The sequence below is a fragment of the Aotus nancymaae genome, unplaced genomic scaffold (genome assembly GCF_030222135.1).
Source record: "Aotus nancymaae isolate 86718 unplaced genomic scaffold, 86718_ANA_hifiasm-v0.15.2.pri h1tg000006l, whole genome shotgun sequence".
Classification (NCBI taxonomy): Eukaryota; Metazoa; Chordata; class Mammalia; order Primates; family Aotidae; genus Aotus; species Aotus nancymaae.
In genome coordinates, this window is record NW_026988417.1 from 80,412,787 (window position 1) to 80,425,215 (window position 12,429).

Below are 12,429 nucleotides of genomic sequence, written 5' to 3' on the forward strand. Positions count from 1 at the left end.
AGGAGAATCGCTTGAACCTGGAGGCAGAGGTTACATTGAGCCAAGAACATGCCATTGCACTCCAGCCTGGGTAACAAGAGTGAAATTCTGTCTCAAAAAAAAAAAAAAATTAGACTTAATTCAAAGACTGTGTGAGACAGGGTACTAAGCCTAATAGAAAAGGGAAAATCTGGAGTATTAATTTCTATTAGGAGTTGGCCCTATTTCTAGCAATATTAGAGACTTGGATGAAGAGCTGGTCAGTGATGCTTGATGGGGAAATGGAATAACTGAACTTTAAGGGAAGAGGCCTCCATTCAAGTCTTGCCTCCGCTATTTACTTTCTATCTGTGGTTTGACAGGTTAATATTTTTTATTAATTTAAAAATATTAATAAAATTAATTAATTATTTTAAGTTAATTAATTAACTCCAGTCTGTTGCCCATGCTGCAGTGCAGTGGTGTAATCTCAGCTCACTGCAACCTCTGCCTTCCAGGCTCAAGCCACCCTCCTACCTCAGCCTCCTGAGTATCTGGTATGCAGGCACCACCATGCCTGGCTAATTTTTGTATTTTTTGTAGAGATGGGGTTTCACTATGTTGCCCAGGCTGGCTTTGAACTCCTGAGCTCAAGCGATCTTTCTGTCTTGGTCTCCCAAAATGCTGAGATTATAGTTGTGAGCTTCCACGCCCGGCCAAGGTCTTTAGTTTCTACCCTGCTGCCTCTCAAGGTGGCAAGAAATATCAAGTGAGCAGAGATACCAAAATAAGTTTATATATAACAAATATTTTATGAATTTTAAGGAGTTGCCTGACTGAAAATTGCTATTGCTAGTACTAATGTCACACCGTGGTAATGATATAAACTGCCCAATATCTGAGGCAGATATTCACCGTGAATCTTTATCAGAGAGAAGCTCTGGACACTCAGATGGCATATACAGGTGTAAGTAGGAAACTTGGATTCTATTTGGATTAACTTATTTTTATTCCATTAGCAGGTTCTGTAGTGCTGACTGTGTAACATAAAGCAAGCCATGGAGTACAGGATTAATTAATTAATTAATTAATTATTTTTAAAATTTTTTGAGATGGAGTTTCACTCTTGTTGCCCAGGCTGGAGAGCAGTGGCGTGATCTCGGCTCACTGTAACCTCTGCCTCCCAGGTTCCAGCGATTCTCCTGCCTCTGTTTCCTGAGTAGCTGGTATTATAGGCATGTGCCACCATGCCGAGCTAATTTTGTATTTTTAATAGAGTTGGGGTTTCTCCATGTTGTTCAGGCTGGTCTTGAACCCCTGACCTCAGGTGTTCTGCCCACCTTGATCTCCCAAAGTGCTGTGATTACAGGCATGAGCCACTGTGCCCAGCCTGGATTTATTTTTTAATTTTAATTTTTTTTTTTTGAGGCAAAGTCTTGCTCTGTTGCCCAGGGTGGAGTACAGTGGTAGGATCTCGGCTCACTGTAACTTCTGCCTGATGGGTTCAAGCAATTCTCATGCCTCAGCCTCCTTAGTAGTTGGGATTACAGGGCCACCATGCTACGCTAATTTTTGTATTTATTTGTTTTTTTAGTAGAGATAGGGTTTCGCCATGTTGGCCAGGCTGGTCTTGAACTCCTGGCCTCAAGTGATCTGCCCACCTTGGCCTCCCAAAGTGCTGGTATTACAGATGTGAACCACAGCTCCTGACCAAAGTACAGGATTTATATTAGGTTTGGTTTGCTCTTTTGCTTCATATCTCCTTTTCAACTAAAATGAGTAATGAATTTGAAAAAGTTTATAAAGAAGCCTTAAAGAAGGGTAAAAAGGAGAAAGAATGGTGGCCCCTTTGGTGAGCTGCCAACAGGGCCAGTATAGAAGGCAATGGATGGGGGAGATTTTAGGCTTATTAGTGGAGAACTGGTCACTCTCTCTCCCCTTCCATCCCCCTACCGCCTAAGTAGGAAGAAATGCACACAAAAAATGGCAGCTATTTTACTTTCAGAAATATTCTGAAATTGAAATTATGTGTTATCATTATGGCCATATTTCTATTTATTTAACATGCCCCCCTGGAAATCTATTTGGAATCTCCCAACCACGCAGAATCCATTTACATCTGGAGAATTCAGGCAGGCAGGGAAAATTATATAAATTTTTAATAGGTCAGTCCTATGAGAAGATACTTAACTTTCTAGCATTTGGCTAGGTTTAATTGATACTAAATTGTTCCAGAAAGGAAACATCTGGAATGTGTCTAAATGCAGGTGTATCATTCAAACATTTGGTTCAAACACTTTTTTTTTTTTTTTGAGACAAGGTCTTGCTCTGTCACCCAGGCTGGAGTGGTGTGGTGTAATCTTGGCTTACTGCAGCCTCAACCCCCGTGGCTCAAGGGATCCTCCCTCCTTTTCTTCCCAAGTAGCTGGGACTATAGGCACATGCCATGGAACCTGGCTAATTTTTTGTTCATTTTTCGTAGACACAAGGTCTCACTATATTACCCAGGCTGGTCTTGAACTCCTGGGCTCAAGTGATTCTCTAGCCTTGGCCTCCCAAAGTGCTGGGATTATAAGCAGGAGCCACTGTGCCTGGCCCGAAGACGCTTTTTGATGTTTATTTACCTAACAGCAACTGCTGCAAGGACAAAGCACATTTTCAGGAGAAAACAATGGTTGTGTGGGAATTCCTTTCGGTATTGAACATTGATTTGTCCCACTTTTGTAATTTCGGGGTGCAATGTATAATTTTAGCTGGAGTAACTCCACGCTACTTAAGTGTGATTCCTGATAGTGGTCATAAACTCTGTTTTCCAAGAACAGCTTTCTCTGGGTGCCATGGAGTGTACTTTTGCTGACGCATTTGTCAACCAGGAGCTAGCCAACAACTTATCCAAAAAGCAAGGACAGAATTTTAGACCTCGAGAGGGACAGAGGAAAGGAAAAATTGAGAAATTGTTTTATCTATTTAAAGGAGGCTGATTCCTCCATTTGGCGAAAAAAAAATGGCATAATCGTTTGGTTTAATTAAGGATTACATGGATCATTTGTGGAACATCCCAAGTGGTCATCCATGCCATGGTGTCAGTTTTTTTTTTTTAACTTTCAGTTTGTTTTGAGGCCGCTGACGCGGTTTCAAATGATCTCATTTGTGTACAGCTGCTTTATCGCTGTGCAAATGGGACCAGTATATCTGAACATGAAGAAGAGAGTATTCTAGTCCTGCCTACTTTCAGCGTACTTGCTTGGACAGCCTCCCAAGGATGATTTAGGAGCTGATTTATGATTACCATACTGTTTCCTGCCTAACCCATTGGTTCCTGATTTCATTATAGACTCTCAAAATTTCTCAGCCAGCATCTATTTATCTTGAAGAAAATGCTGCTGGAGCCTGTGGATATGCACAGTGTTTTTTTGTTTTGTTTTGTTTTGAGACGCCGTCTCTCTGTCGCCCAGGCTGGAGTGCAGTGGCATGATCTTGGCTTACTGCAACCTCCACCTCATGGGTTAAGTGATTCTCCTTGCCTCAGCCTCCTGGGTAGCTGGGATTATAGGTGCCCGCCATCACCCCCAGCTAATTTTTGTAGTTTTTAGTAGAGACAGCGTTTTGCCATGTTGGCCATGCTGGTCTTGAACTCCTAACCTCAGGTGATCCACCTGCCTCGGCCTCCCAAAGTGCTGGTATTACAGGCATGAGCCACCGCTCCCGACCTAAAGTCTTAGGTTTATAATACTAATGTGATGAGCTACCCTGGGAGAATTTGTTTCTTCCTGTCCCTTGAGTATTTGGGCATATTCTTTGGTTAAGAAACTGATAGCCCAACTTTCTGCTGCATATTTATTGTGTCTTGTAGAACCAGATAGCTCTAAAAAAATTTTTTAATACCTTATCTTGAGTTTTCCAGTTATTTATTTATTACTTGAGCAACAAAGAATATAATTGAAATAAAAAACAGAATTTTAAGCCATTATATAAGAACATTTTCTTTTAAATGGAAGACTTCTGAACTAAATGTCAGGAGAAAGAGATGCAATAACAGAAGAAAGGAAATTTACCGGGATTGCAGCTGCAGTTCCCAAGATACATAGGAAAAGAAGCCCAGTCTTCATGCTTTCCAGATCTGTGAACCAAGAAGATAATTATCAGTGGTAGGGAAACGTTTCCTCATGGAAAAGTGAAAGATAATCTTAGCAAATACTGAGTTTGATATTGTCCTTTTCATTTAAAATTGATTTCTATCTTTGTGGATTAATTATGTCTGAAAAGACAGATTGATGACAGTTCTTGTTCAATTGTGTACCTGTGAAAATTACTCCCTGATTTTTTGGCCCGGTTGTGTTGGGCAGAACCTATCTCTGTTTATGACTGTACTTCTTCGAGTAAAGACTCTGTGCCGATCTTGGGTTTTAAGATTTGTGAGTATTCATAATGAAAAAAAGTTACAAAATGAAGTAATGTGGTATGTCAAGTTTGAGTAAAAACACACTGCCTGTTTAGTGGTAAAGAAACGTTCATTCAGTGAAGATTTTTAGTCATACAACATTGCACTGCCACAGAGTCATAGATCTAAGGGCATTCATGTTCATCTAATTTAGAGGTCTTTACTGGTAATCTGTGAATTGGAGGTGGCCTGCAGTTAGGTTTGGTTTGGTAGGCACTGTGCATTTTAAACCAGTATTTTAGCTGGGTGCAGTGGCTCACACCTGTAATCCCAGCACTTTGGGAGGCCAAGGTGGGCAGATCATCTGAAGTCAGGAGTTCAAGACCAGCCTGGCCAACATGATGAAACTCCATCTCTACTAAAAATACAAAAAATTAGCTGGGCATGGTGGCAGCTGCCTGTAATCCCAACTACTTGGGAGGCTGAGGCAGGAGAATCGGTTGAACCCAGGAGGCGGAGGTTGCAGTGAGCCAAGATCGCGCCATTGCACCCCAGCCTGGGCAGTAAGACTGAAACTCCATCTCGAAAAAAAAAAGTAAACCAGAATTTAAAAATCCTGAAGTTTCAAGTCAAAATTGAAATTTCCAGTTTCTCTTAAACCATCTGATCTCTTAGCAGCAACAGGCCTTCATGACAACAGTTGGCTGCATCTGAGTTGAGACTGTCCTCTGTAAGGGATGCTGGCGTTTGTGCTTGGTCTGTCTCACTTTTGTTATTTGCCTTTCATTTGAGTTTAGTTAGTTCCAAGTGAACTCTTTAAGATTAGAAATGAGACAAGTGAAAGCTCAGAGAGGTTAAGTAAGTTGTCTCCAGATGAACTCTAGGTCTAAGACTTTTCCCACAGACCAATTATATTATTGTGGTTCTTGAAAGCAGTGGGCAGTCTACATTTTTTTGCAGGGTATGCCTAAGTCTGGTAGTCTGACCTCTAACTAGGATTAGGGATACAGTTTTTAGTTATTTAATAGAGGATTTATGGATCTCCCAGAAATACTAGATGACTCCCTTAAATTAGTTTTTGCAATCATAAACACATTCACAAAGAGCTTTAAATAAGAATCTGATGTTTATAAAGAAACTGAGCAGTTTCTTCTGCTACTTATCTCAATATTTCTAAATAATGTGCTTAAACGGATATTTTAAAATATATTAAATATTATTATAGGGATCTAATATTGCAACAACTGTCACTTCACACACACACATGTGCACACACACACACTTACACACTTGTGCATACACATACACTTCTCTTCCTCCTTTCTCTTCCTAATATAATTTTATCACAATTCTCTTTTAAATTTTGATTTAACATTTATGACAATGTAGATATTCTTCACAGCTGGACCAAGTAGTGATTTCACGTGTTGAACCACACCAACATTTCTTTTCTTGAACACTATTTTGTTTTTGTTTTGATTTAGAAGTTGCCTTCCTTTTAAAGCTTTTTACATAGTTTTTCACACACCCATCACTTGTTCTTCCTGAATTTGCCAACAATATTTAAAATTCCTCTTAATATGGTAACAACACAGCAACATCAACAACCTCCTAAGGAAATCCCTCGTGTCCATTTCCCCCCTTGGAAACGGCCCTCCCAGAGCCTCGGTTTTCTTGCTTCCTTTGGACTGATGTATCCCAGGCTGCTGTATGGCTTTTCTCCTGGGGTCCATATTCACACCCGCTGATAATTCCCTTTGTCTTTTTTCTTGTGTTTGATTTCTTGCTTCCTAGGTCCCATATGTTTTTCTTTCTTCGTTTTCTCCCTCATTTTGATGAAGCACATACTCCGTAAGTTTCTTGAGAAATCATACACAGGAGACAGAATTTTTAAGGCATTGCATATTAGAAAAATCTTGATACGTAGTTTGACTAGATATAGAATTCGAGATTGGAATTTTTTTTTCTCAGAACTTTAAAGCATGGGTCCATTTTCTTATAATTTTCAGTGTGGCTAGTAAGAACTCTGATGTGAGTTTTGCCCCAATGTTTTTATGAACACAGTCTTTTTTTCTTTCTTTATGGATGCTTTTAAGTTTTTACATTTGGCCCTAGTCTTCTGAAATATTACAACCTCTGCCTTAGTTGGGATCCTTTTACATTTACTTTAGGAACTCATGAGGCCGCTTGAATTTGGAAATTTATATATTTCAGTTTTGGGGAGCATTTTACGTGTTAGTTCTTTAATGATTTTTGCCCTTGTATTTTTTGTCTTTTCTTTCTGGAATTTATATTAGTTAAATATCAGAATTCTAGGGGTGATTCTCTGATTTGCTAATCAGTTTTGCTCTTCTCTTCAATAGTGTTTCTATTATTCTGGGAAAGTTTCTCAATTTCACCTTCTGTCTTTCCTGTTGATTTTTTGTTTGTTTGTTTTCTAGAGATGGGATTTCACTATGTTGCTCAGGCTGGTCTCAGACTTCTGAGCTCAAAGTGAGCCTGCCTCAGCTTCCCAAAGTGCTAGGATTACAGGCATGAGCCATTGTGCCTGGCCTCTCTTACTGATTTTTTAAAAAATTATATACCTTATTTTCTTTTTTAATTGACAAATGATAATATACATATTCATGGAGTACATAGTGATATTTCACTACGTATAATGTATAGTGATCAGATAAGGATAATTAGCATATCCATCACCTCAAACATTTATTATTTCTTTGTATTGGGAACAGTGTTCTCTTTCTAGCTATTTGAAATATATAATATCCTACAACGGTATAGAGCACTAATTCCTCCTACTAGCTATAGTTTATGTCCTTTAACAAATATTTCCCTGTTCCTTCCTTCCCCTTACCCTTCCCAGTCTCTAGTATCCTCTGTTCTACTTCTTCTATGAGATCAACTTTTTTCTCTTTCACGAGTGAGAATATGCTTATATACTGTTAATTTTTTATTTCCTGATGGTTTCTCTTTTTAATATTATCCTGTTCTTTATTAGTATGACATATATTCTTGTCTCCTTGAGGATGTTAATCAAATATTTTGAAATTTTCCTCTGCATCCTGCATTTTCTGTTTCCTTCTTGTTCTTTTTTTTTCCCAGTTAGTTTTGATCTTTGTTTTTCATGTTGAAAGTTTTTCTCTAATATCCGATGTCTTTGGCTGTGCATTAATACTTAGCAGTGAGTCACTAGAAAGCCAAGAACTTTATGGACAGGCTTGGAGGGCTTCCAGAGAACAGTTCCATAGAACAATGGAGGGCTTCCATGGAGCAGCAACCTGACAGTCTTGATGGGGTACCCCAAATGTCACTGTCAGATATTTTAGGGAGGTTTTCTTTTCTCTAGAGGAGAAATTCACACCTCTTACCTTGGGAAGCAGGTATAAACCTAGTTGCTAGCATTCTGTGGGGTGAGTGAAGAGACTGGAGATGTCTCAGTGCATGGACTGATTTTTCACTTAGTCCCTAGGTTTCTGTATGGCTCCACCTCCCACCTGACACTGTGCTTACCCTGAGTACAGAGCCAGAGGATAAGCTATTTCCTGTTTGTGTTGAAATATGGAAGTCCCCTGGCTGTGCAGGCAGGAGGAAGGATCTTGAATCTAAGAGTTAAACTGATAGGCTTTCAACCAGTACTCCGATTTCAGCCTCTGTCTTCACCTTGCCTTCCAAATCACCTGGTGCCTCCAATTCTGGGAACTCTCATGGGTTCTTCAGTGTGAATGGCTTCCTTCTTTGTCTAGGGCATCCTTCTCTGCAGACTCTTAGGTTTAAGTGCTTCCTGTTCTAAGTCAGTCTTCCATTTTCTAAAGATGTGTTAACATTTTTTGTCTTCTTTGTTTCGTCCTCTTTCATCTTAGTCGCTGTGAGTCTATATTATTACTATTCTTTTCCTATAATTGTTATGATTTTAGCAGGGAGTGGCAACAGATGTATATGCTTTATCTCCATTTAACAACAGATGACTTCCATTTCATATTTGCTTCATATTCTCCTTATTTTCCTCTGTCATTATCATCATTATTTTTAGTGTGACAAATAGGAATGCCTATGAGTCTTTGGTTCTAACTCAGCAAATGAAGTTTTTTTTTCTTTTTTTGAGACAGAGTCTCGCTCTGTTGCCCAGGCTAGAGTGCAGTGGCACAATCTTGGCTTACTGTGACCTCTGCTTCCCAGGTTCAAGTGATTCTCATGCCTCAGCCTCCCAAGTAGCTGAGATTACAGGCATGTGCCACCATGCCTGCCTAATTTTTGTATTTTTGGTAGAGATGGGAGTTTTGCCATGTTGCCCAGGCTGGTCCCGAGCTCCTGGCCTCAAGTGATCAACCTGCCTTGGCCTCCCAAAGTAGCAGCAAATGAAGTTTTTATTGAAGAAAACAGGGCTATAGCACAGCCTTACTCATCATGTTAGGTCCATGAACACATTTTTACCTATATCACTATCCAGGGTGGGCCACCTGGACCAGGGAACAGTGAGTTAGAAGAATGGATAGTGAAGCTGCACATAGAAAGTGATTTGGGATTGTGTGCGTGTGCGTGTGTGTGTGCATGTGTGAAGGGGCAGATGGGCGGGTTGAATCAGGGGTGTGGGGAGAAAGTCAAATCATTTATAACCTTAAATAAACTAGTCTGGACTAATCAATTCTTGGAGACTCAAGTATAATTCCTCTAAGTGATCCCTCTGAAAATGACTACATATAACAAGTAGAAATTTAGAATATTAGCAATGGAATGCATGTTTACTTTATTTAGAACTGGCAGTGGCATACAAAATATACTCGAAGTTTCTATTGTCATAGTGCTTTGGGTTAACCAAATAAATTTACAAGTGGGATATTACCTTATCTGATCTTTACAACAACCCCATGATGTGGCAGATGAAGAACAGGCCTAGTAAGCTTACAGTGTGACATGCTGGGGGTCACCGAGCCATGTAGAAGGGGAGCTGGGCTTGAAGCTAGATTTCCTGGCTCCTACTCCAGCTTTTTTCTAGCTGTTTTGCAAATAAAGTTCTCCATTTACCTCTTACACAAAGCTGTAAGGAAGGGGGCAAACACCAAAAAATCTCCAGACAAACCAAAAAACCACCATTGGGACAAACTGAGATTTCACTTTGAGTTTGAGTTTTTAAACAGAAAGTTCCAAACATTTTAAGGTGTAAGGTGGTTAGGTAAAATGCACTTCCTTGTGTTGAAGGATCAAGGCTTATCTTAGAAGGTTGGTTGGATTACTTAATGTCATGTTTCTTTCAGTAAAACATCTTATGGTCTAAACAAGGCAAAAAGCATAGGAATTCAGTTTTCCGTGAAATAAAAATGTATTTAAGTAAAAACATGGAGCAACCTCCCCCTGCTGCCCCAAAACTCTGATACATTGAAAAACACCTTACAATGAGAAAAGCATTAAACTGTCGGGGAGCTGGATTCTGGCTCTAGCAGTGTCCCTAACTGCCAGGAAACTTTGGGAAAGTCACTTGTCCTTTTTTAGATACAGTTTTCTCAAGTTATGAACAATGAAGAGTGTGACCTAGATGATCCTCTAGCCCTAATATTTTAGGATTCTAAAATTGAAAATAATTCCATATATTTTATGAACCTGAAATTGCTATCTTTTCCCCTTAAACTGCTAAACCCACTAAAATATATTCTATGATTTTATTGTATCATAATAAAATATTTTATATATACTAATTCATGCTTAAAGTAAATATGTAGACTCTATTACTGATGATAATTGAAAACATCCTATCCTCTTAGTGAATGCTAATTGTAAAGAATCAGTGAAAAATGCATTTCTAGCCGGGCACGGTGCTCATGCCTGTAATCCCAGCACTTTGGGAGGCTGAAGCGGGCGGATCACCTGAGGTCAGGAGTTCTAGACCAGTCTGACCAATATGGTGAAACCTAGTCTTTAAAAAAAAAAAAAGAAAAATGCATTTCTTTCCTCTACATTTTAAATTCAATGTTTACTTATTTATTCATTTATTCCATGAGTATTTATTAGATTTATGGACCTATAGTCACTTTTATTTATTTATTTTTTATTTTTGAGACATAGTCTTGCTTGGTTGCTCAGGCTGGAGTGTAATTGCAATCATAGCTCTCTGCAGTGTCCAACTCCTGGGCTCAGGTGATCCTCCTGCCTCAGACTCTCAAGTAGCTGGGGATATAGGAACACACTACTATGTCCAGCTAATTATTTGTATTTTTTCATAGAGGTGGGGTCTTGCCATGTTGCCCAGGCTGGTCTCAAATTTCTGGCCTCAAGTATTCCTCCTACCTCAGCCTCCCAAAGTGCTGGGATTACAGCACCACTTCCCAATTCTGTTCAGTGGTGTCATGTTGGTAGCTTAAAATTGATAGCAACAGGAGGCAGAGAAACTCTAGGTAGATGGGGTGGGTCCCTGGCAAAATCCCACCTTTAAGCTAAAAGCCTGAAACCCACAGCCCAAAGTGAGAACTTCCATTCCTGTGTGCCCACTCTCTCCCAATTGGTTCTTTCTGAATAATATCTTTTTACCAATTGAATGTTGCCTTTTCCAAAACTACCTATGGCCTGTCCCATCCCCATTCTGTGTCTATAAAGATCCCAGATTCAGCCAGCAGAGGGAATAAGCAGCTGGACATCGGGAAGAAGCGCCTGGACATAGGAGAGAGGTGGTTTGACTTCAACTGAGAGTGATCTTCCATTCATTTCCATCCCCTTTCCAGCTCCTCTCTCCACTGAGAACCTATGAGGATTATTCCTCCTGCTCTCCTCTTCGTGGTAATGAGATTGTCTTAAAATTAGATAGTTAATAATAGCTAACTTTACTATGTCCTAAGATTCAGTAAAAGATTCTCGGCTGGGCATGGTGGCTCACGCCTGTAATCCTAGCACTTTGGGAGGCTGAGGAGGGTGGATTGCCTGAGCTCAGGAGTTTGAGACCAGCCTGCACAAAATGGTGAAACCCCATCTCTACTAAAAATACAAAAATTTAGTTAGGTGTGGTAGTGTGTGCCTTTAATCCCAGCTACTCAGGAGGCTGAGACAGGAGAATTGCTTGAACCCTGGAGGTGGAGGTTGCAGTGAGCCGAGATCGCGCCATTGCACTCCAGCCTTGGTAACAGAGTGGGATTCCATCTCCAAAAAGAAAAGATTCTCCACGTTCACTATCAGTTCATCTGGGCACTTATTCCTCTTGGGCACTGGACAAGAACTAGGGACACACTACTGCAGGTACCCAAAAAGGCTGTTGCCCTTGCTGGCAGAAGGCAGCTGCCCCATGTGATGAGGCAAAGGGCTCACTGAGCTGATAACACACTGCTGTCTGTGGACAGTGGAGCTAAGAAAGTATGGTAACACGCCCTCTGTGACCTTAGGGTGGCAGGCACCCACATCTGGACGCTGCCGTGGGGCCCACATGGAGTTTGTTCCTGCTGGTGCCAAAGTAGCCAGTTCCTGTACTCACTTGCTCCAGTTCCTGCACTCATTCGCTCGCGTGCTCCCTCCTGTGAGGGGTTGAGCAGGGCAGCTGAGTAAACAAGGCACCCCTGTCTCGAGTTCCATGAAGGGGTCAAGAAAATATCCTGCATCAAAATCAGCTGTGGTGGGAGGAACAATCACACCATGAAAATCATCAAGTGTCACCCACCTCTCCCTCTTTCAGGGAACGGCTTGTTCATTTACCAGAACATGACTGGATAGTTCTAAGAAATAATTTAAAAGAAAAAATAGATAAAACTTAATGACAAATTAGATATTATAGGAATATGAGGAAAAGTCTTGAGTTATCACATTTCTAATTTGAGCAACTGAGTAAATGGTGGTATTAATTACCAAGGTGAAGGATTATAGGAGGAAAGTTTGGTTTTAGAAGAAAAACAATGAATTAGTTCTGGGCTTGTTGAATTTGAGTAGAGATACTCTGTGGATACTTGAGTGAATATGTCAGGAGGTAAAAGCATGGAGTTTGGGGTTAAAGCTGTAGTTTGGGTGCTGTAGCACAAGCAGTTATTCAGCCAGCTGAGCAGAGAGCTGGAGCCAGAACCCTGGGGAGTGAAGATCATTAGGCACCATCAGAGGATGGGAAGAGTTAAAGACACAAA

General features: G+C 40.4%; 1 protein-coding gene across 2 annotated transcripts in view; it reads right to left on the minus strand.

Annotated features, from left to right (window-relative positions):
• SPARCL1 (SPARC like 1) overlaps nucleotides 1-12,429 on the minus strand; it is a 54,751-nt gene that overhangs the window by 23,652 nt on the left and 18,670 nt on the right. For both annotated transcript variants that reach the window (XM_021673257.2, XM_021673256.2), the window contains one exon: nucleotides 4,014-4,078. In XM_021673257.2, the coding sequence (XP_021528932.2) occupies nucleotides 4,014-4,067 (54 nt within the window). In that variant the 5' untranslated portion in view covers nucleotides 4,068-4,078. The remainder of the gene's footprint in view (nucleotides 1-4,013; nucleotides 4,079-12,429) is intronic.